Genomic DNA, 24710 nt, shown 5'->3' with positions numbered 1-24710 from the left:
GCTAAAAGGGCGATGACAAGACGCTTGTCCAGACACAATGAGAGACAATCGGGACCTTTGCTGCAATTCTGCATAGTTTCTGATTAAAACAGACGTCGTGTTTTAGTTGTCAGCGTTGGACAATTCTCATTTAAGACTCTGGTGCGGCTCGGAAGCGCATTTATTTTGGTTTTGCTCCACGGTGTTTGTATCGGCTACAGCTAAGGTTGGTGTTAACGCCAGTGCACTGGTCAAACACTCGAAACATAACGCGAACATGGACTAACGTCACAGTGAAACAACCAGATAAAACGACATTCACATACATTATAGCAGTGGACATTAAAGCAATTTATTTAAGCAGTAAAGAGGCTTTTTGGGTCACCGAAGCCTAAAACTGTCTGTATCTGGTTGAAGTCAGCGTTTTTGTAATACGGTTTAGCCCTGGATCTTTAATAAATAGTACGGGACCCTCGGCTTTGTGATTGTGAATTTGTGAATCAAAGCACAACGAATCATCTCTAACCTTGTTGAAAGTCCATTCGTTGATTTGGTGGTGTATTTTGTTGTTGCTGCTCTTATTGATTTACAGAAATGTTTTACTGCCTGTTTATTTTCTTATAAAGTTATGGTTGTTTTACTTTGTAGAATTCAAAACTGTATGTTATAATACCATTTGCAGTTTTTAATTACTGAAAATGTACAACATCTAATCTCCTTTCTCTGCAATTATTTCCGTCTTAGCCTTGGGTGGAAGTTAATCCTGTTGTTACACATTCCAAATGTTTTAGGCTATTCCTATTGGTCCATTCATTATGAAATGTTCACACATGTAAAAAACAGCTGATATTTTAAAATATCTAAATTAAATGAAAACAAATGAAGATGTAAGGTTTTATCCCATTATTGACAACAGTCATATGATAAAGTAAACCGTAATAGATAGGTTTATATTTGGAGTGCCATTCATTGATTATGTAAAGTTCCCACCACACAGTATGCCTTTTAAACTCCCCTTACATGGCTGAGGTTAACCTTTCTTTTCATTCTCTTGACCCCAGGCAACACAACAGAAGAGGACTCCTGAATTATGAAGCAATGTTCCAGTGGACCCTCCCTTTCGAGGTCTAGTTACCACTCTCAATGCTGCTCCCAGGCTTGGCGGTTTTGCTGTTGGTAACTCTTTGGCTAAGTCTCTCAGAAAGAAGGAAAGGAGAGTTGACAATCCACATCAGCTGTTGTCTGTGCACATATGGTGCATTGCTGCCATTCCAAAGCCTACATCTCCATGTCTCAGCCTCCAGCTAGCCCGCACACACAGGAACTGGCCTCAACTAGGACATAAACACTTTTTTTATTTTTTCTTATTTTCTTTTTAAAAATTTGAAAGTGGGGTGCTGGCATCGGACAAGCACAATAAAGGTTTTGCTTAGTTTTTCGTACAACTACCTCTGAGGTGGTGGTAGAAAGGCATAGGCAATGGAACCCGCTATGGAGTACTGTTTGGCTCAAGTGCTGCAAAAGGATGTTGGCCGCAGGCTACAGGTGGGTCAGGAGCTTATTGACTACATCAGTGACAGGGAGAAGTCCCATGACCTGGAGCAGGACCAGACTGCACTAGATAAAATGGTGGATGGCCTTGCTACCTCCTGGGTCAACTCCAGCAACTTCAAGGTAAGAACACATAACTAATACACTCCAAACTATAACCTGCAAATAAACATTTTGTTTGAGATGTGTAATGATTCGGCAAGAGTTTGTTTATTGGGCATCATGTCCATTTTCCAGAATTTGGCAATAAAGACCGTCCTGGAATTGATCTTGTCAGTGCATTCACCTCAGATAGTACTGGCTTTTTGAGGTCACTGTTAATTTACACTTATTCATGTTGACAGATTCCATGATCAGGCTCAAAACAAGAGCCATCATCATGTCAGTAACCATTTACAATGGCTTCAGGCACAATGTGTGTGTGTGTGTGGTTGAGGGGGGGGGTTGTTTTTGTTTTTTTCCCTGTCTTTCATTTTTAAGTGACCTGCAAAGGCCCAACATGCATAGAGAAGTCTTCAATTCAAGATGATGTTTGTACATTTGCTAGTTAGCTGATCACAAAGTAATGGTTTGGACTGTAGTAGTTTTGTGGTTAAAAGCTAGAGTCTATTCTGTGTTTGCCTTTTAGCTGAGTGACCCGTTACTGCAGTGTCATGCTGGCCAGAGCACACCACTCTAATGTCTGCCATTATTAATTGAGGTATTGTCTGGGAATTATGCCAAAATTAATTTTAGGAACAATTTCAGGGCACTTTTTTTTTTGAAAGTCAGACTAGACTACAGAGTGAGTACCTGATGTTTGTGCCCCTTAATTTTGTTATCTGTTAACTCTGTATAATTTTGTTCCTAAATACATTTTTATTCTCATAACCACGTCATTCAGCCTTTTAAAGATTTGGGCCATGAGAGTTAAACAGTCAGATTACACCCCTTAGCATTTATAAAAAAGAATTATTGTGAGTTGCAAACAGTACAAAAACATGCTACTGAAGTGTCCCCCCCCCCTTTTCAAAGCTGTCCTAGTAAGCCTTAGTCCTTTTAGATCTGGTTAAAGGGCTTCTGGTCAGCTGAGGCTTTGTTTTCTGACAAACATTTCAAACAATAATTAGCCTGGAAGGGCGGCATGCTGGCGCAGCAGGTAGTGTTGCAGTCACACAGCTCCAGGGACCTGGAGATTGTGGGTTTGACTCCTGCTCCGGGTGACTGTCTGTGAAGAGTTGGTGTTCTCCCTGTGTCCGTGTGGGTTTCATCCGGGTCCTCCGGTTTTCTCCGGTCCAAAAACACACGTTGGTAGGTGGATTGGCGACTCAGAAGTGTCCATAGGTGTGAGTGTGTGAGTGAATGGGTGTGTTGCCCTGTGAAGAACTGCCCCCCCCCAAACAGGTTGTATTCCCGCCTTGCGCCCAATGATTCCAGGTAGGCTCTGGACCCACCGCGACCCTGAACTGGATAAGCGGTTACAGATAATGGATGGATGAATTAGCCTGGAAGTGACTGGTGGAACTTAAATTCATTTTCTGACCTTATTTTTGTCACAGTGAGCAAAATGCTGACTTGGGGTAGTACAGTGGGACCTCTGAAAGGGTCTCAGCCAGACCACTCTGATGTATCGTCATAAATGGCAAGCAGTATAATGTATTCTAAAGCTTAGGTTTGGAAGTTGGAGAGAAAAGTAATTCACTGTTGCTGCTGTCTGCGAAAGGCATTCTGATAACTGTACAACCAATTTAAATATAACGGGCAGAGTTTTTAATATAATGTAATTCAAGGCTAATAAGGGTACAAGACTGCCCTGATCCAACATTAGCCCTCATTAAAGGGATATTTAATTTATCCAGCAATGTTATTAATTTTACTTTAAATGGTTGTGACCAGTGGTCACACTGCTCTGCACTGCATCACAGCAAAGTGTTCTACCTTTAAGCAGATTAAAGAGGAGCTATGCTGTGTGATGGGTACTGAGGCTTTCTCTGTGCATCTCCTGGCATCATTGGCAATAGGCAGGGCAATGTCTCTGCTGTGGCAGGCATCAGACCCACTCTGCTTTTTGGATCTTTTTGATGGACTTCAGCTGAGGCTCATACTGCATTTGCTTTAGTGAAAGATTTATTTTGAAAGTCTACAAATGAAAGCAAACTAAATGTTCTGCCTTCATGCTAAATCCCTTAATGATTCATAGAAATGTGAGATTATGATTTCAGTAGCAGTATTTTTATATGGTTGACACTACAGCTCTGTAAATAAAACATATACAACTGCAGTAGTGCATAATCCTATCACTGTATGTATATCCCTTAAGTAATGGCTTTAAAGAGAATGTCTGATTGTGGGAGAGAGGTTGTTTATTTATGTTCAGAAGTGCTGTGTCTTTTAATTGTATGTATGTATTAAAATTATTATACTGTAAGATATTTATTTATTTATTTTTAACATTTTCGTTGTTAAAAACATTAACATTTTTACTTCCATGCTGTTAGCACTCTTCTGAATTTAGAGTCAGTTCCATTTACAGCACAAACATAGGTATATTATCCACCTATGGAGTAGGAATCGAGCAATATCATCATCTCAGCTCATGCTTTTGAATGTTTGGAGAACTCTTTCTTGTCTAAAAACCTCCAAAATGGCTTTTTTATTGCGGGGAGAGGCTTTTATTTATTTATTTTTAAATACTCTTACAGATATTGGGGTTTCATAAACACATTAGACTGGTTTTGAGCACGCAAACCTATTGGAGAGCTAGCAAATGTTCAGGAAACATCTTCAGAATGTAATGAAAAGTGTTTTTTCCAACGTTGTGGCGTTTTCCAACATCACCTTTTAATATACAGTATAGTTCTTGGAGTTATTACAGAAATAATAGTAATTGTATTCAATAGGGGACATCTTTTAATCCTTGAGGTTTTTCATGGCTGCGTGTCATGTGATGTGGTAAAGTTGGACATTAAAAATCTTCTTTCGGCTGCTCCCGTCTGGGGTCTCCTCAGCAGATCAACCGCGATCCACACCTTTGATCTGGCACAGTTTTTACACCAGATGCCCTCCCTGATGCAACCCTCTGTATTTACCTAGGCTTTTGGAAGTTGGACATTATGGTTCAAGTATTTTTAGAAAATATTAGTTTTATATAAACATAGTTTTTATTTATATATATATATAGCTAAATATGCTACCATATAAGTAGTATTTTATAAGTAATGTAAATTATTTCTTTAAAAATGGATACTGGTATGTTCATTTTGCCACAGCTCTTTGGCATGTTTTATGATTCAAGATATTCCTCAGATTTAAATTGTTTTACAGGCAAGTAATAATGGGTTGTTTTTAATCACATTGTTTAGACAATGTTCAACATCCAGATGGAGGGAAGGAACAGACAAACAGAATGGAGGAGTGTGTGCTGTGATATTTAGACAGTATTACGAAAACAATATGCAAAAAAATGCATCACATCATATGTTCTACATTCTGTAATGGAGGCTGATTTTTAACTGAACTGAAAGATAAGCTGCTATCAAAGCATTTATAGAAATGTCTTCTCCAGACTCCTGTTAACTCGGACACCTAATAAAAGTATGGAAGCAAATCTGTCTCTTTGAAATATTCCTAACTTTGGATTTGCAGCACTGAAATTATGCATCTGAATTTTGTTGATTTTGAATTTGTCTTCAGATTTCCACCTCTGAATACTTTGCATCACAATTATGCATCTGAATATAATAGCTCTTGAATTGAACTCGTATTCATATTCACCATATTCAGATCCCAAAATACGAGTTAAAAAATTGAGTACACAGGGGGGTTACAAAGGATAAGCAATCGATTCATTAGGATTTTCTCTTTCACCTTAAATGGTGCATTAGTTGCATTCTGTCACCGCTAGATGCAAAATACAAACACAACTTCCATACCGTGGGAAAACTACACGTTTAGCTTCCTTTCGCGGCTATTATCTCTTTATTTTCAAAGTGTCTCAATAAACTGAAAGGCTCACTAAAGACACAATATAACAGACTATTGATATCTAGCTCTGTGCACAGAGACACATGGGTGGATGATAAATACCTGTTTTTTAGAGAGTAAATTTCAATGACTCGTTCTGGATGAACAGAAAAGAAAAAACAGGTCAAATAAGAGATTATTCACACCACAGCAGATGGTTTTCCAGCAAACTGTGTTCAAATCACACATTTAGAGGATAAAGCCTCTAAAGGGGCTTTTTAGTATTTTGTTTGTTTTCAGCTTCCTTCCTCTCTCTTTTAACCCAAACTCAAGGTTACAGGGCTTGTGTGTGATGTGTTTTTTCTCCCTCCTTCCTTCCACCTCCCCATCGGTTTTCTGAGTGTGACGTCACCAGTCAATGACCTCCCACAGCTGCCCCTCCCTGTGGCTCTTATAACGTACTGGGGCTGAATTTAAGTAATAATTGTGTTTTCAATCACCTGGCAATATTGGTTTGAAATAGGGCTGGGCATTTAATTGAAAACTAATCGAAATTGCCTATCAGAACTTAATTTTGTCACAGGATTCTGCCCCTGTCTGCCACATGGAAGCAACCTAAACTCTGTGGCAGCTAGTACCAAAGAAAAACACAGCGTCTGTGATTTGGACGTTAGGTGTTTTGACTGTAATTAAGATGACACTGAACAAAAAGAAGTCAAATGTAAATGATGAGAAAATACAGTTTTATCCACCAAAGCACAATCACACATTAAATGTAAACAGTGCTCAAAAAACAAGAGGAACAAGCTCACAGCAATATTAGAAAAAATGTCCCAGCTTTAAAACTGGAGCATATTTACAGTACAAGTCTCATCATCAAAATAATCGTTCTTTAATCGTAATCTGGTAAAATGTACAATTAATCATGATATTGATTTGTGCTCATATCGCCCAGCACTAGCTTGAAATATTGCAAGGATATTTATTCCAAGGGATTCATCCTTATTATAAATTTAGTTATAATAGTTAAAATTACTAATGTATACTAAACCCTTTAATAATGCATTTTGAGCAGTTCTGTTTTACAGCTTGTATTATATTATGCTGTAAGTATGACACATGCTGTCCTATTAGTTGCATTATTATTATTATTTTTTACTTCAGCATTGCTTCTTCATTTTTCAATACTGTCTTCTCCCATTACTGTGAAAACTGGTTTAAAAATATTCAATAACAGGACATTCTGATACAAATCCACCTATGTCTAGAGGCTGTTTCAGTCCTCCTTGAGCCGAGTATACTCTGGAGCATGTGCATGCGTATATCTGTCTCATGATTAGTGTGTGATGTGTGGTTCCAGGCTGGCAGCAGGAGAATGCCACGAAGCTTGCAATGCTGGAGACCAGGGAGGATGGGATGCTTAAGAATGGGATGAATAAAGAACATTTTTTGTAGCTTCTGTGATGTGTGGCTTGGAGTGTTTTCTTAATATGTAAAATTATTTAGAAATTGACCTATTAGATGCTTGATTAGAAAAAATATTTTACATTGAAGTTTACATCTGTTAAGATTATTCATGACACTTGGATTTCTGCAATGAAGTGATTGATTTGCCTCAGTGTAGGTGTAATCCTCAAATTCTGAAAATTTTGTAAATTATTTGTCGAATTTTTATAGCATTATTCTTTCACAAAATAACGTGTTCTATGCATCACGTGCACAGAAAACTGGTGGATGTCTGTATGCAGATAAGTTGTGCCCTATGATTTAAGCATGCTTTGTTTCAGATTGAAAGTAATTCTTGCAGCTGACTATAAATTAAATAGTATGAACGTTTTGGATCAGGAATTTTGTCGTAAAATTATCATTGCTATCAGTAGGGATGGGCAGTATCCAAATTTTTCATACCATCATACGGTCTCAAAATATTATCGCGGTATTACTGCAGGGAGCCTTTTATCTGTGAGCACAAAGTCGAGTGAACTTAGCTAAACACAGCTAACACAGTGCACACATAATAAAACAATAAAAACCTGTTTCTGAGACAGCAAATTTCAGCAACTGGTGCTGGAGGAACAGAAAAGTTAACTAGCGATATACAACAGTTCTACACTGTTTAGAAGTGCAGCTGGCAAATAGGTGCTTGTGGTTTAGCACACCACAGCAGATTTTTCAGCAAACTGAGGCTCAGAACACACACATTTAGAGGATAAAGCCACATAAGTCTAAATGCACATGAACATTTTAGCTGCTTTCTTAAAGACACAGAACAGAAATTTGACACACCACACACATGCCATAAATGCCACACACGGTATACAATATTATCGTTGTATGGCCCAACCCTAGTTAAATAAATTTTTGATGTACAAACTGAAATAATTTCACAAATTATGCCAGTACAGCTATAAAGATCTATGTTTAATTTTATAAACCTCAGTTTTGTTGTTTTTGTGAAAATACATTTACTTCACGGACAAAATTGGGGTCCATTTTAAGAGGCGTGTTTTTTAACAGCTCCTGTAGCACAAAATGTGTTTAAAAGTGAACTGTTTACGATTTTAGGAGTGGCAGCATTTGACAGAGTATTGCACCATTTGCAAATGACATCTTGTTTGTTGCTTATAAAGAAGTCAAATAACTAATATAGCACTTACCATCAGCCATGCTAAAGGGTGTGTTTACAAGAGCCTCAGTATCAGCTATGTTACCCCATGGTTGTATCACATTTCATTAAGTCTTCACAAGCTCTGGTGTGGAGACCATTCGCATCTCCCCATCCTGATTTAATTTTCCCTGGTTTCAAGGGTTCCTGGGGAGTGATGTCAGCACAGGAATGTGAGACAGGGCGCTACACCGTAGCTCTGTCACTGCGCCAGGTTTCTCCTGGCACGGTACAATCCCACGTCTGTCAAAACCTGGAACCAAATGACTGTTTGGATCTATGACCAATTTGTAGTAAATAATTGAGAATAAGTTGTAATATATTTGAAGCCTTATATTTTACTGACAGTCATGGTAATAAAGAAAATGGTGCAGCTAATTCTGTTAATATGGTATTATATGCACTTTTACACAGTTTCCATTGTTTGCACTGTTAGCACCTTCTCCCCCCCCACTCCAAGAACCGGTTTCTTTCCTGTTTCTTGGAAACTTGGTTCTCTCAAGTGAACCATACCAACATTTCCATCAGTTTAGATGGGAACCAAGGATACCTTCTCAGTGGGTTGCAGACACTGCTGTAGATAAATGTACAGAGTCATAACAAGGACATTGTTAATTCTTTGTTCACAGTGGGTTCAGAACAAAGTGAGATATGAGTTTTGAGCTGTCCTGCCAAGCTTCTGAATAGCGAAGACAAGTAGTCAACGTGCTGCATCGCTCTAAACCCAGCCCCAGAAACACAAAAACGGAGCGTGTTTTATTTGCATTTTTTTATTCATATAACAGATTATAAATGACAGCCCCCTCCAGGGAGGCTTTGTTCCCGCCTTGCGCCCAGTGCTTCCGCATAGGCTCCAGACCCACCGCGACCACAAACTGGATAAGTGGTTACAGACAATGAATGAATTATAAATGGCCGCCCCTTCCAGGGTGTGGTCCTGCCTTGTGCCCAATGATTCCGTGTAGGCTCCAGACCCACTGCAACCCTGAACTGGGTAAGCGGTTAAAGACAATAAATGAATAATAAATGACTGCATCTTCTGCGAAAAAACACTGTATTTGAGGCTCTGAGCTGTTCCTGAAGTTTTTTTTCTTTGGTTCAAGATGGGAACAACATTTTCTGGTTAGTGGAAAAGCACAAACTGGATCCATGAATGGCCATTTCATTAGAGTGAGAAAGAGGGGTGTTAAAGTCAGAACAGTAGTGTGTGTGTGTGATGGACTTGCACACCATCCCGGGTATGTTCCTGCTTGAGCCCAGTAATTCTGAGTAAGTTGTTCCCTGGTTCTTCCTGTAAGACTTTATGGAGTTAACAATCCAAGAAATGTTAATAAAAAAGTCTGAATTCAGGAGCATTAACCAGATACCCGATTACATGGCCCAGGCCTACTTCACTATCTTCCCCATAAGAGAACACAGACTGGTTTATGCACAAGTACTCTATTCCTGTTTTCGCTCAGTCATTCTCCGTTCATGTTTTGTCCATGCTCTCCATTATTCAGGGCCTTCTAATAAAGTCTGTTGCTGGGGTTTTATTCTGATTTGAATTGCATTTCTTCATTAAATATGGCAGAATTCATTTGTTTATATTTTGCTTTATTAAACAAATTATCAAGATAATTGTGTCTTCTGTTAGTGTTTTGAAATTGGCAATTTAATTTTAATTACCATTAAAGTGTGGAGTGTGGAGTGTGGCACTGTTTGTGCTTCTAGCTGAACCTCTATTGCTATTGTCATTTTGTTCACAACAGAATTTTTCATCTCTTGCTCTGTATTAAGTGTAAACTTCACTTTAACACTCAGTGCTAAATGTCATATTTAAAATGGAAATAGGGGGGATATGAACTGGGAATTATTTAATTTTATATATACACTCAGAAAAGGACAAAATAACTTAGCTGAGTTAAGTGACATCCAGACTTTAAGTGGAGGTTTGATAAACAGATTATTTATTTATTTATTTATTTATTTATTTATTTATTCATAGAATCCTAGAACCTGTGCCCCAAAACTGGACTGTGCTTTCATTCATTACTCCTCCATATTTTAATCTGATGTCAGAGCAAAAGGCCCAACCCCACTATCAGCACAGCTGCTGTGACAGCCCTGTTTCCCTGTCACTGAGAATAATGTGCTATAGTGATCTTAATGAAGTCTTCCATGCAAAGCCTTCCTATCAGTCACTACTGAAGTTGCAAAGCAGGGACGGATGGAACAGTAAAAGTGATGTGGTGTCTCCCTTTTGCATGGAGAGGCTTGGACACGTGTCAAGATCTGTTTGTTCACATGTCGTCTCAGCAAAGCTTTCAACAAACTGCTAGTCTGGAATGCTTCCACTGTGACCTCAGTTTCATGGTTGTCCAAAACAAGTACACACGGAAGTGTATTTCATTCCTGGAGTACAAGGCAGGTACCAATAGAAATTAGCAGTAAGAAATATATCATATTTCTGGTCTCAGGTGATATGATGTTTTCCAATACATCCACTTTCATATTTATCCTATTATCATCATCATTAGGGATGTTCTGATCAATTTTTTTTTTTGCCCCCGATCTTTTTTTTAATATTATCTGCCTATACCGTGTTCTGACCTGATACTTAGATTTTCCTAGATAGTACTGTTACACAGTGCACGCTTAAAGCACATTATAGTTATTAAACTCATTTAGTGTCTAAACATGGGACGGTTGGCAACTCTAATCATGTCCCTTTACACTCCAGCTCTGAATTTGACTCACGGGAATGTGTATTTTGTGCTGAACAAGAAGTGTGTGCAGAGTCAGATCACAACAACCTTTATAAAGCGTGCTTCAGGAGGAGGAAATGGAGGATTGGACTTAAGATTGAGCTCAGTAAATCCGATAAAGATCAGTAAAATAATTCTGTGATCGGCACAATACTGATCTTTGAGATCAGACTGGGACCTCCATAATTATTATACGGATCTGTCATTACTTATGCAAACAAGTATTTGGAGTTGTATTAATCAGCTTTAATTCCAACCAGTCATTACAACAAAAAAATCATAATCACCTGCAAATATGACATACAGCAGAATTATATCCTCAGTTCTGCTATGCAATTTCGGAATCATGTGGCAAAGATCTTTCGTGAGAACTATGTAACACTTTACGGCTCATAGCTCACAGGTGTTTACCTTGCTACAAGAAATTCTTGCTTGATTTTCCTGGTACAGACATTATGGCAGGGGAAGCAAGGAGGAGAAACAGAGTGAGAGGATGTCCTAGTTAATATTGGACTGTTTTTCTCAGTAGAGTGAACAGAAACAAACACGAGGACACCGGTTGGAATAGGAAGTAACGGCTGTGTGTGTTTGTGATAAGTTTTGTGGCAGTGTTTTAATCAGGTTTTTGAGAGTTACTGAGCAGTGAGCCAGGGTTTGAAACTGCTAACATTAGCCGGATTAGCTTACTTTTTAGTGTTAGACATCAATTCATCAGTGTTAGACTCCCATCTATTGCATTATTCTGCCAGCCAAAAAAAAAAAAAAAATTTAAAGAGGGAAAATTTGAATCCATTGTGTTGAAATGATGCTAGCTGTTAAGGTAAGTAAACAAAGGTAAGTAAAGTTGTGTGCGGTGTACAGGAACAAACCATGATGCAATCGCTCTCTAATTAGAGCGTCTCAATAATCTGCCTCATGAGGACAGACAACCGTTAAAATGCTGCCTGTTCAAACACCTGTGTGTGGTCAGTGCCTACTTGTGAATTTCAATAGTTTTTGGGACAGGCCTTACAATTAGACCTCCAAATAGTGATTGAAAACATGGTGTGTGTGTGTGTGTATATATATATATATATATATATATATATGTGTGTATGTGTGTGTATATGTATGTATATGTATATATATGTGTGTGTGTGTGTATACACACACACACACACACACACACAGGGGTTAGACAATGAAACTGAAACACACAAACTGGAAAACTGGACAGAAAGTCTTTGAGATGTATCCAGGGTAATGTCAGCATACCACTAAGAAGGACGAAACGCATCCAACAGGATTAACTGTGGACAAAAGAGGAAGCTGTCTGAAAGGGATGTTCGGGTTCTAATCCGGATTGTATAAAAAAAACATAAAACCACGGCTGCCAAAATCATGGCAGAATTAAACATGCATCTCCTGTTTCCACCAGAACTGTCCGTCGGGAGCTCCACAGGTCAATATACACGGCTGGGCTGCTATAGCCAAACCTTTGGTCACTCATGCCTATGCCAATGCCAAACGTCAGTTTCAATGGTGCAAGGAGCGCAACTCTTGGCTGTGGACAATGTGAAACATGTATTGTTCTCTGATGAGTCCACCTTTACTGTTTTCCCCACATCTGGGAGAGTTATGGTGTGGAGAAGCCCCAAAGAAGCGTACCACCCAGACTGTTGCATGCCCAGACTGAAGCATGGGGGTGGATCAGTGATGATTTGGGCTGTCATATCATGGCGTTCCCTTGGCCCAGTACTTGTGCTAGATGTGCGCGCCACTGCCAAGGACTACCAAACCATTCTGGGGGACCATGTGCATCCAATGGTTCAAACATTGTATCCTGAAGGCGGTGCCGTGTATCAGGATGACAATGCACCAATACACACAGCAACACTGGTGAAAGATTTGTTTGATGAACATGAAAGTGAAGTTGAACATCTCCCATGGCCTGCATAGTCAGCAGATCTAAATATTATTGAGCCACTTTGGGGTGTTTTGGAGGAGCGAAACGTTAGGAAACGTTATCCTCCACCAGCATCATGTAGTGACCTGGCCTCTATCCTGCAAGAAGAATGGCTTAAAATCCCTCTGACCACTGTGCTGGACGTGTATATGTCATTCTCAAGACGAATTGACGCTGTATTGGCCACAAAAGGAGGCTCTACACCATACTTATATTTGTATGTGTGTGTGTATATATATATGTATGTGTGTATGTTGGCTTAATTGGAGATTAAGGTTTTTCATAGTTCTGTTAGTGAGTGATGGAATACGGGGAGTGTCAAAGCCACTCTTCTTCTCATCCCTGACTCTGCAGTTTATACCCACTTCAAGCTTATCTGGCAGTTCCTGACCCTTAAATGTAACCTGCATTACTCAGCAAAGGAATCCAGCTTGCTCACCCGAGCCCCGTGGCTTGAGAGGTCTCAAACAGTCTGTCAGTACCATCATAACTGTGGCATGGTAAGCAAGTCTGAGTAAATGCTGGAAGTGCTGTTGTATGCAGATATACAGTGTGTAAAGGGATGAACCTTTGTTGTGGGTCAACAAACTTTTCAGTTTAAGCGTGCTTTTACACATTCAGTGTTTGGTCTGGACATTCAGATTTGATGTGAACCAAAATGGCATGTGTAAAAGTTGGCTTGGACCACGATCCAGACCAAAACAGGCAGTTTTATTCTGGATCAAACTGAACTAATGTCCTGTTTGTGTGAAGTGTGAAAGATATTTTTTGGATGGTTCAGGTTTCCGGTCCAATAACAGAAAGTTGAAATAATATCAAATATTATTGGATATTAGTGTATGTAACCAGGTGATATACTCACCGCCTTAACTCCAAACAAAAGCCTAAAAAATTTAATTAATTACCATAACCAGACCGCACTCCGTCTGTTAACAGTGAACATAATTTCACATAAATATTTTTAGTGTCAATAAGTGTTAGCATTTGTAGATTTTCACGAGGGAGATTAAAATGTAATGCAATAGTGCAGTTGGCTGTGTTTTGGGAATCTGCATTAATTAGTGAGTGCACCAAATTCAACCCTTTAAAGTGGACTGGACTATGTGAATAAGGAGCTGCTAAATAAACAAGCATTGTAAAAGTTAATAATGTTTGTGTTTGTCTTTCATAAGATATATCTTGGCCACAAATAAGTAGTATTAGATTTCATGTTCCTCTACAAATCAATCAATTTCATGTATGGGGAGACATATCTCATGTAGGTGATTATGACTCAATGTAATAGCCATTTAGTTCTCTTTGTAAATTGTAGTGTCAAAATAAATTGGATGAAATGTATACAGTTTGTATACAAAAAACACAAACCTTGGTTCGGACATTTGTCTGGCTTTCATGTGTGAAAAGGCTCTAAGTTAAAGGACTTCAGCATAAAGGGATAAAAGCATCTGGTAATGCAGGATTTGTCTGTTGACCATCATGGTTATTTTCTTTGTGGACTTTGTCCCTAAAGCATTTCTTGCTAGTCACTGACTGAGTCATTTTTCTGCTTGTGAGCATCTGTTGAGCAACGTTAGCCTAATGTTACAGCTGCCTTTATTTCATTTTGCCCCAAGCACTGGTCTGGGATGAGCTGAGCTAGGAAATGTGCTTTGAACTCCTGGCTCACTGATAATAGTTAAAGCTGATTCACAACTGGACAGAGCTTTCTCTGCAGTTGGGTAGGCAACATGGAGACGATAATGATAGCATGCATGGGAAAATGAGAGTATGGGCCTATGTTTCTGTCCTGTGGCCTTTGTCTGAGCCTGTTGATTTCACTCTGCTCTAACATAGCCCAGCTGTTCTTTCAGCTCATGGAAAATCACTGCAGAGATTTAGGGATCATACTGAAAGCACAATACCTGCAAACCTGACAGTCTGAATGTTGACAATTTTTACTACAGAGGAATCTATTGTCCAGAAGGGTAGGGGTAAGCATATCTTGAAGTATATTGTTCTGGGATATGTTTAACTATATGTCAGGTTTGGAATGTGGAAATTAAAACCACTCTGAAAGTATATAAAGACTTGTGTTAAATTTAGACCCCTTAGTTTAAATGTAACCATGTTGTAAAGGCAAATGGTAATAGTTTTAAAACAATAATTGAAATTACACACACATTATAGAAAAAAAAATAGTATAAATGACTTACATTTCATATACAAATTATATAAAGGAATTGGTAAATTTTACTTGATGAAACCTTAATGAGGCATTACATAAACTAAACGTTTAAATAAAATGTAACAAAAGAGAGCAACTTAAGCCTAAAAAGTCAATGTATATTTATAGTAGATCAACCTAACATCTGTAAGATGCAAAAAAAATTGTAAAACTCAGTAAACAAATTTAGATTTAAACTCTAATGTCAACTTTGAGAAACCTAACATCAGTATGTAATCAAATGTATACCGTGTTGTCTTTTGAATACAACAGGGCAGTACAGTTGTGCAGCAGATAATGTTGCTCTCAAAGTTCCGGGGACCTGGAGATTGTGGGTTAAAGTCATGCTCCAGGTGACTGTCTTTGAGGAGTTTGGTGTGTTCTCCCAGTGTCCATGTAGGTTTCTTCCGGGTGCTCCGTATTCCTCCCACGGTCCAAAAAACACACATTGGTAGGTGGATTGGTGGCTCAAAAGTGTCTCTTTTGAGACACTAATCTGCAGTGTTTTTATTCTTGTTTTTTTCCCTGCAAGCTTTGCATCTGTTTCCTATTAGCGTATTTACATTGAGTTAATGAAGACCCTCATTCTCTTAGATTATTTTGTTTGTTACTTAGCATGGCTTTATACCTTTGCATTTATACAAATGACTAGTTTATCTAGTAATCTTGTGGTTATGGGTTGTCTATTATTGTAAAATGTATTTAGTGGACTTACCTATTTGAACCAGATAGGTATGAACAATATGGTATGGATTCTGTGCATATATTCTAACTTGCCCGAATACAGTGCTCCAATGTTTGCTAAAAAATTATTAGACTGCAATGGTAATGGGGGCACAGAAATATTTTGGGATGCAGAATGAGCTGAATTTACAGGTTACATCGGTCAAGACGACAACCTAATGACAAGATCCACCCAGATATCTTGTGGTGATTGATGTGGGGCGTACCTACATGACAGATGAAATGAGATGGATTTAATGTGATTGTGGGCACAACTGTCTCATTTTGTTTATTTACTAAGGTTGTCAGTTAAAGCCCAGTATTAATTTCACATGTGTTGGCACCTTCCAGACCAGAAGTGCTGAAGCTGCACATGAGCAGTGCTACAATAAACAGCTTTCAATATTTGTGCATTTTTAAAATAATCATTGATAGTCATGACTTTTCTGGTCATTTAGGACAATCTGGAAACAGAAGGAGTGTAAAGAATTTTGTTCATCATTGCAAACCAGCTGTTCATTTCTTTGAAGCAATATGTTTTATTTGCTATACAAAATGAACTGTAAATGTACATGTGATGTTGTTAATGGTAATATAGGAGTCAATCTGAGGCTTGAATAATTTTGCCATATTTTCTGCATCAACCTCTCTCTTGATCATCTTGTGTAACAGGCAATTTATTCATAAATACTCGCATGAAATGTTCTGTGTACTGTAGCTTTTTGGGTCGATTAGAACAGTTGTTTCAATTGTTTTCCAAAAACATTGGAACACTGCAAAATTAAAATTAAAAACAAATGTCATTGATGTTAAAATAATCAAAACCCTCTATCAGTAGAAAATCGTCCAAACTTAGTTTATTGAAAAATATTTGCCCATTTTTATGTCATCAATTTATTGGCCACAGAACAGTTCTCCACTTGTGGTTTGATCTTTGAGTTTAACTTGTATTTGTGGCTGCAGGGACAAACTATATTTACAGGCAATGGTTTTGGGAAGTGCCCAAGCACTGATTTATACTACAGAAATTGGTTTGTTTTAAATTCAGTGCCACCTGAGGTCATGAAAATCTCAGTCAGCCACCATTTGGTTTTGGGTCTTGTCACTTGCATATCTCTGAAATATTGTGTGCTGTAGATTTAAGAAATATTTTTGAATTGTTTCATTAAAACTGTCTTCTGTGTACACTTTCACGGAATGTTGAAGCCCTACACACCTTTACTTCTGAAAGACCCAGTCGTGTCACTGACTTTTTGCCAGCTGCATTACTCATTATGCTTGGTTGGAATGTGCATGTGCAATGACTAGCTTTTGCCATAGATATGGGAGAGGAGAAGCTTCAGAGGGGTTGACGTGTGTGTGTGTATATATATATATATATGTATGTATGTATAATCACATACATTGTTAACCCCAGACTTCAGGGGGTTAAATGTAGAAAGGGAAAGTAGAAGAAACAAAAGCCCATGGAAGACAATACGACTCCTTTCCTGGGCTCTGTGGTAAGTGAGTAAAAATAGCCATAAAGAGTGTGGAGAGGTCTGAAAGAAAGAAAAGCAGCCAGTTGCTCGAGAGGGGGTTTGAACAGCACGCGAGCATGACATGAGTCCAGATCTCTGCATGTCTGTGGAGTTGGTCAATGGCTGTGGCTGGGAGTGGCCTTTATAGTGCTTTTCCACTGCATAGAACCTATACGACTCGACTGTACTTTTCTTGTACAGATGTACAAGAAAATATGTGAGAACTGACGCGTGGAGTTGGGTTCAGCCCAAAAGACAAAAACTATGCACAAATGCTTAATGCATAAATAGTGCCTAACTTTGTTCTGATTTTTAAAGATGTCACCAGCTGCATTCACTGGGGGAGCTGTGCTAGTGGAAAAGTAACCAGCTAAAAGCGAGTCAAGTCAATTTGAGTTGAGCCAATCCCATGCAGTGGAAAAGCACCATAGTGACTGATAGATCAACAAAGTACAAGAAAACCCTGTTGTCTTCTCAAGCAGGAATTGCTGTAGTTTTGCACATTTTGTTTTTTAATATTTATTTATTTATTACCTTTAGTAAAAAACTCGAGTGCATGTTTTACCCCACTTGTTTAATTTTAAACATGCAATATGGAAAAATATACACTTAATTTAAATGAACTAAAATAACTTAAAATATAAATGTTCTTTTGCCTCCTACAAGCCAGTTTGATAGCTTCCTTTAGCTTGTGTGGCTTAGATATCTCCTGGCTTGTGTTTTTTTTAAAAGACATCATAATTACTGTAATTCTCCTTTGTCTAAGAACAAAGGATTGGGATTATACCTTCAAGCCTCCATCTGCTGATGGAGCTCACATCTGAGTATGTAGGTGAATTACTGTGATGGCAATGAGTAGATATATTGTAAATTAGCAGAAACTTTAGAGAAGAAGTTTAATTTATGACCTGAGGGGGGCTTTAAAGTATCTGGCTTTCATTTCTTTAGAAAAACGAAGTATTTCAATGCACAGTAAGTAGTAAATCAGGAATTAGCTTTGCTTTCTCAGCTTTTGAAGAGATGGACCCCGATTAGATCCAGGGTCCTAATAACAGAACAAGTATTTACTATGTATGAACAGTCTCTTAACATTTTTATATATTTACTTTTCTTTTCTTCTTGTTGTTTTCCTTTTACCTAGTTGGCGTTGCTGGGAATAGACATTTTGTCTGCCTTAGTGACAAGATTGCAAGACCGTTTTCGGACCCAAGTTGGAACAGGTATGATTTATTCAGACTTGAAGTTTTTAGGGTCTCTGGATGTGATGCTAGACAAAGCAAATGTCTCATAGATATGCATTTCCTCATTCATAGGTGACTGACATGTATTTTTATTTTTTTTTTGCTGTTTGCTTTTCTTACAGTTTTGCCTAGCTTGATTGATCGTTTAGGTGACGCCAAAGATCAAGTTAGAGACCAAGACCAGACACTGCTGCTGAAGATCATGGACCAGGCTGCTAACCCTCAGGTAGTTGAAAATGCATGAAAACAGGACTTAAATCAGTTAATTGATTACCATGTGCCCAGAGGTGTATTTTCATAGGGTGGAAAAGGAATGTAGCTCTCCTCGGCAAATCTGAATTATTACATAGGACAGTGTAAAGGAGATGCAAGAAGATTGTAAACTTGTGTTCACATATTTTAGAACCGATATTATATTGTAATCATCCAGAGGCCTTACCACCAGAAATTCCTGGAGTATATTTTGCAAGAATGATATGAATTAAGGATTTGGAAAGTTTAAAATTAAGCTTTGTTTTCTTGGAGTTTGGAATCAAGTCGCTTCAAACTTCATGAAGAACAGTGGAATAAGGAATATCACACATTATCAAATTGATATTTTATTTCAATCATTGGTTTAATATGACTGCTTGCACACTTAAATTTTAGCCATCTAAAACAGCAGTCTCCCAAGTGATTAGTTAAATGACCAATTTCACTTAGTAAATGGGCAATTTCCCAAGCTTACAGAGGAAGGAGTTGACAAAACCTTAATGAGATTAGCAGACATTAAATTGAATTGAAACCAGTGCATTTGTTGGATTGTCCTTGCAGTATGTGTGGGACAGAATGCTGGGAGGATTTAAACACAAAAACAACAGGACCAGGGAAGGAGTCTGTCTTTGTCTCATTGCAACACTAAACGTGTAAGTCCCTGTAAAGTCATTGTTTTCTGTAATTAGTTTTAGGTACATCATATTAAAATACTTGCCCTCACGTATGTTCTCACTTCTGTAAATATGCATCACCACTAGTGTTTATTAAAATGCTGTGATATTGTGTGTTTAATTGGAAAATGAGAAGGTGGCATATTTATCATCCTAATGTAGTACTAAATCTATTTCTTATGTTTTTCTTCAGATATGGTGCCCAGGGCTTAACCCTTAGCAAAATTGTACCACATATATGTAATCTACTAGGAGACCCCACAAGTCAGGTATGCTCTTTTTTTTTTTTTAATTACATAAAGTTTTAAGCATAGGTATTTTGAAGGAATTCAGCCCTCTGTTTTAAAATGAGTGACTAAGAGTATTTTGATTCATATGTAAGATAAACTTTATGTGACATATTAAAAATTTAAAGCATGGGCTTTGTTTTCTAAATACCATTTGGTGTCCTCCTTTGAGTTACTGTTCCCCCTGGTGGTTTTTCTCGCTAATGACAGTCAGTTTTCTGTTTAGAAATTCTTGTATTGAAAACGTGTGTGTTTGTGAAATATATTTTTACTAATTTTTAGATAGTATTTCAGGCAGATAAGTGTTTTAGTGTAAAATATATTTATATTAAGTTAAATTTAAAAGTCCAAAAACAAACATTTCTAGCTGACATCTATCCGGTGTTCATATTTAATTAAATAGAATTTTGTAAGCAGCCCTATACTATGTTTTGTCCCCCTATGTTGAATTTATAAAGATGCATTATACAAATTTTTTAATTATATTTAAATTTGGGCAGCACCTTTGGATGAAAACTGCCTGTAGCTTTTGGCTTTAGAACATTGTAACTTTTAGAGCAGATGCATTCTGTTTTTTAATTGAAATTAGATTCAACTCAGTCTTTACTATGTAGATGCACTCTGTATATTGAACATTTAATTAACTATTTATCTCTTACTAGGTGAGGGACAGTGCTATGAATTGCCTTGTGGAAATATATAGACACGTTGGAGAGAGAGTTAGGGTGGACCTCAGCAAGAAAGGTTTACCACAATCAAGGTAACATTTCAGTCTCTCTTTTGCTATTTTGGCAGTATCAAATGCATAGTGAAATGCAATAAAGTGCCTGTATCTGCACCAAATTATTTAGTAACCAATAAGCACTTGTTTACAGGCGTGACTGTTTCATGAGTCAAAAGGAATAGTCGATCCTAAAATTTGGGTTAAATATAGCAATCCAAATCCGTAGCTGTTTAGAATTTGCTAATATAAAATAGAAAATGGGGTCCTACATCAAACTTTTTATTTTTTACTGGCTGCCATAAACTCCCTGCATGGAGATCAAGTAAGCCAAGCTTCTGTAGGGTTTGGCTGGCACTCTTCTTTTCTGTAACAAGTTCGGTGCTTTCTTGTGACAGCTGGAGTCTGAAAATAAGACCCCTAGGGAAGTGTGAGCTGTCCAATTTCTTACACTGGGTTTGCATGTACTCTCAAGCAGCCTAATTAAATTTACTCTACACCAGCGTTGTAATGATTAGATTAGCTGCTCTGACCCTGCACTGTACTGAGGAAATGCAGTTTCAGGGCTAACACATGCACTTGGAGAGGACATTTAGTCAGTTATTATTTACTTATTTATCGTTACTTTTAAAGGACTTTTTTGCCTTTATAGGCATTTGACATGTCTATGAGAGACATGAGGACAGACATGAAACCTATGGATTCAAAAGGCCAGTTTATTTGTATATATATTTTTTCAAATGCTGAATGCTCGGGACCCTTTAAAAGTCCTGAACATAATGAAAATATCTGAGTGTCTTTTTGCCCTCATGTCGAGACTGGGACCTTGTTATTGGCCTGAAGTTAGCATCTGTTCTTCTGATCATGTTTGTGTTTATGAAGCTGTGGGAGAGGTTCTTTTAGACCCTGCTTGGGGGCAAAAGCATGACACTAGAGCAGCTCTGTGATCCCTTCACTGTAAGCCAAGTTATTTATTTTCATTAAAAATTAGCTAGGGATATAAACAGTGTACATGGGGTTACTTTTGCCTTTTTTCCAGGAGGAGCCCATGAAAAATGTCCGATTTCGCATAATATACAGTGCATAATAGAAGTATTCATTCTTTTAACTTCTAATGAATATAATTTTAAATGCACATGCAAATTAGGGATGGGCAGTATCCACATTTTTCATACCGTCTCAAAATATTACTGCCGTATACGGTATTACTGCGGCAGGGGTGGGGGCTTTGGGGAGGTGCTCTGTCAGGCTGTGCTAAGCCTTATATCTGTGAGCACAAAGTCCAGTGAATTTAGCTAAACACAGCCTGACAGTGCACACTGACGCATGTGTTGATGATACAAAACATTTCTGAGAAAGCAAATTTCAGCAACTGGTGCTGAAGGGACAGAAACGTTTGAAAATAAGTGAAATAAGATGGGGTACACTGTTTAACACAGTGGTTCTCAAACTTTTTCTATCATTCCCCACCTCAGACGAAAGGGAATTTACATGCCCCACCTGTCCCATATCGCCCACAAAAAACGGTAATAAAATACACATCCAGGTTTTGAATTTTCTAATTTATTTAAGTAAATACCTAAAATATTAGATGGCTATAAGCTGATTCCTATGAAGATAAAGCAGTAAAATACTGCATTTATAATGATGTGGAACATCATTTGATTAACATTAACATTAGAGAGTGAGTCTGTGCCCCACACACTATGGAACTGTACATACTACACTACAGAAACACTGCTAAGGGCGGTGTATATATTTTTATGTTTAATATTTTCATACTATTCGGTGCAGCAGTGTGCAGTTTGGGATACCGCCAGAGATTAAAGTTAACTTGCTGCATGTTTAGAGTGCTTTCTCACAACCTGAACACTCATACGCTCATACTAATTCTCAGATCCTCTGTTACCCTAACAGTTATATACAAGCCACTTTTATAGCTGTAATTAGCCGTCATCGCTATCTGTTGCGCTCTTGTTACTGACCTCAAGCTCAGAGCTGGTAAAAGCTAACTTTATAAACCAGACTCTGATGGTGAATCAGAGGCCAGTAAACTTCTCTGATTGGAGCAGCTTTGTATTTGAAAAGGCGCAAGAAGACCCACTGTATCTGAATCACAGCCAAAACACGTTAATCTCAGTGGCGCATTTTCAAAATAAAAGCTTGCGAATAAAAGCATATTTTGGTTCCAGGCAAGCTACGTTTTTCTGGGGTCCTATCTAATGCTCATGCTAATGCTTTGTGTTTAAGGGCTATTAATGAATCCATTGTGAGTGGGTGCTTTTTACTGAATAAGCTTTATGAGCAAAACAAAAAGGCATTAATAAAGAAGTGCTCATTTCTTTAGATTCTTTGCGCCTCACCTGTAAAACCTACACGCTCTACACTTTGAGAAACTCTGGTTTACACGCACAGAGTATTTAAACGATAAAGCCATATACCTGTGAGTTCAAAGTTTTCTTTCTCTGTCTTTTAACCCAGGCTCAGCGCTAAACTTACAAATGCTACTAGGCTTGTGTTTTTCTACACCTGTTTTCAGACAGCCATTGAGCTCCCACAGCGCCCCCTCCCTGTGGCTCTCTTAAGTGCACATGAATATTTTAGCCGACTTTTAAAAACACAGAGAAGAAATTTGACACACCACCCACACACACCACATAAACACCGCCCACATTTTCAAATACAGCTATACGGTATTACCGTTAAACTGTCCAACCCTAGTGCAATGTTTCTGTCTTAATAAAGCATCTGTGACATGCCTTGATAACCACATTACATTTGACAAACCAGACCTGTTCAGAATGCCCATTTCCTGTTCATGCTCCTTTTAAATGAGAATAAGCCACTGCTCATATTCAGTGTGACTGCCCAGCACTTTTTTTAATTTATTTTTTTATTTTTTTGGTCCTTTCTTCTCCTTTCTCACTTTCTCCATGTTTATTTTTTTCCCTTTGCTTTGCTCCACTTAACCTTGTCTCTGCACACTTACATAAACATGGGTCCAGTGCTGTGATTAGCGAGACTCAGACATGTCAAGCGCTGTGAGTGTAGATGCACAGATGAGGAGGCGGGACAACTCTAAACTCTCTGCACTCTGTGTATGAACCAGCACAGAATACTCATTTTATGCCATGTTTTGTAGACTGTTGGCTCCAGATCCCCAGTGTAAAGAGCACATGCACCATTTTGTTTTTTTAATATGTCCCTTTCAAAAGGTACCAAATCAAATTTACTTGTTATAGCATACTTTTTACAACTGATGTCACAAAGCAGCTTCACAGTAAAGACAAAGTTTTGACAAGAAATGTAAAAATCCCCCAGGTGAGCAAGCCAAGGGCGACCAGAACAAACAGCTTTAATTTTATCAATTTTTTCAAAATTTTAGCAATAATTATAGACAGACAGTATGTTAAACCCTGCCATTGTGCCCATTCAGTTTAATATGGAGGGCTAGATGGATAAATTGTGTATGTTACCAAATTAAACCTTGGACAAAATGTATAATCTTTGATTCATTCCATGCATCTATCATTAATGGAGGGGTCAGAATATGTGGAAAATCCCCCTTTCCACTTTTCATAACTATATGGAAAACCTTTCTAAATTCAGCTTTGCTGTAGTTTTGGAATTAAGTCATAGGTGCTTGTTCCATCCAGCATGGCAGTTTAAAGCTCTGAGGGAGTTTCAGAGGTTGGAAAGATACAGCTCTCTTGTGAAGTGCCCTGGGTAAGAATGTCTGAGTCACTCTTTTCTGACTGAGGCATTCTATGAGAGGGTGTAGGAGGAATTTTTCTGGAGGTGTCCAGAATGTGAGCCTTGCTTTCAGGGTGCACACGGGGACAAAATTAGATTTGTGGTGCTTACTAGGTCTTATTTATTGAAGCTTGCACGCCATGTCATTTATTTATTTATTTATTTTTATCAGTGAATTCTGGGATTCAAGAAGATTTGAACTGGTTATCTGTGGCACTGTTGTCTTAGATTTATTCCCTGTTTGCAGCTTGAGATTTTCTACAGGCAATCTAAAGGAATGTAGTTTAAATTAAAATAGTTCACCATTTTTAGTTGCCACAATAATGGGTGTTTTTCACTGGACATACAATCCCATTTTCAGAAAAGGTGGGACCCAGAGCAAAATGTCAATAATAACAGAATTCATATCATATCATTAAAACTTTCAAATAATTGTTAGAAATCTTTACACAAGAGAGAACGATCACGACCAGTATTAGCTGGCCATGGTCTTCAGATCCCTTGTGC

At 38.1% G+C, this 24710-nt stretch overlaps 1 protein-coding gene across 1 annotated transcript in view; it reads left to right on the top strand.

Annotated features, from left to right (window-relative positions):
* clasp1a (cytoplasmic linker associated protein 1a) overlaps positions 1–24710 on the top strand; it is a 66704-nt gene that overhangs the window by 766 nt on the left and 41228 nt on the right. The window contains exons 2-7 of the mRNA XM_066686335.1: positions 1041–1653; positions 18417–18495; positions 18639–18742; positions 19330–19421; positions 19636–19711; positions 20392–20489. Coding sequence (XP_066542432.1) covers positions 1459–1653; positions 18417–18495; positions 18639–18742; positions 19330–19421; positions 19636–19711; positions 20392–20489 — 644 coding nt within the window. The 5' untranslated portion in view covers positions 1041–1458. The remainder of the gene's footprint in view (positions 1–1040; positions 1654–18416; positions 18496–18638; positions 18743–19329; positions 19422–19635; positions 19712–20391; positions 20490–24710) is intronic.

This window comes from Hoplias malabaricus, chromosome 12 (assembly GCF_029633855.1).
Source record: "Hoplias malabaricus isolate fHopMal1 chromosome 12, fHopMal1.hap1, whole genome shotgun sequence".
Lineage (NCBI taxonomy): Eukaryota > Metazoa > Chordata > Actinopteri > Characiformes > Erythrinidae > Hoplias > Hoplias malabaricus.
The sequence above is the reverse complement of the archived record's forward strand: the minus strand, read 5'-3'. Positions and strand labels throughout refer to the sequence as shown.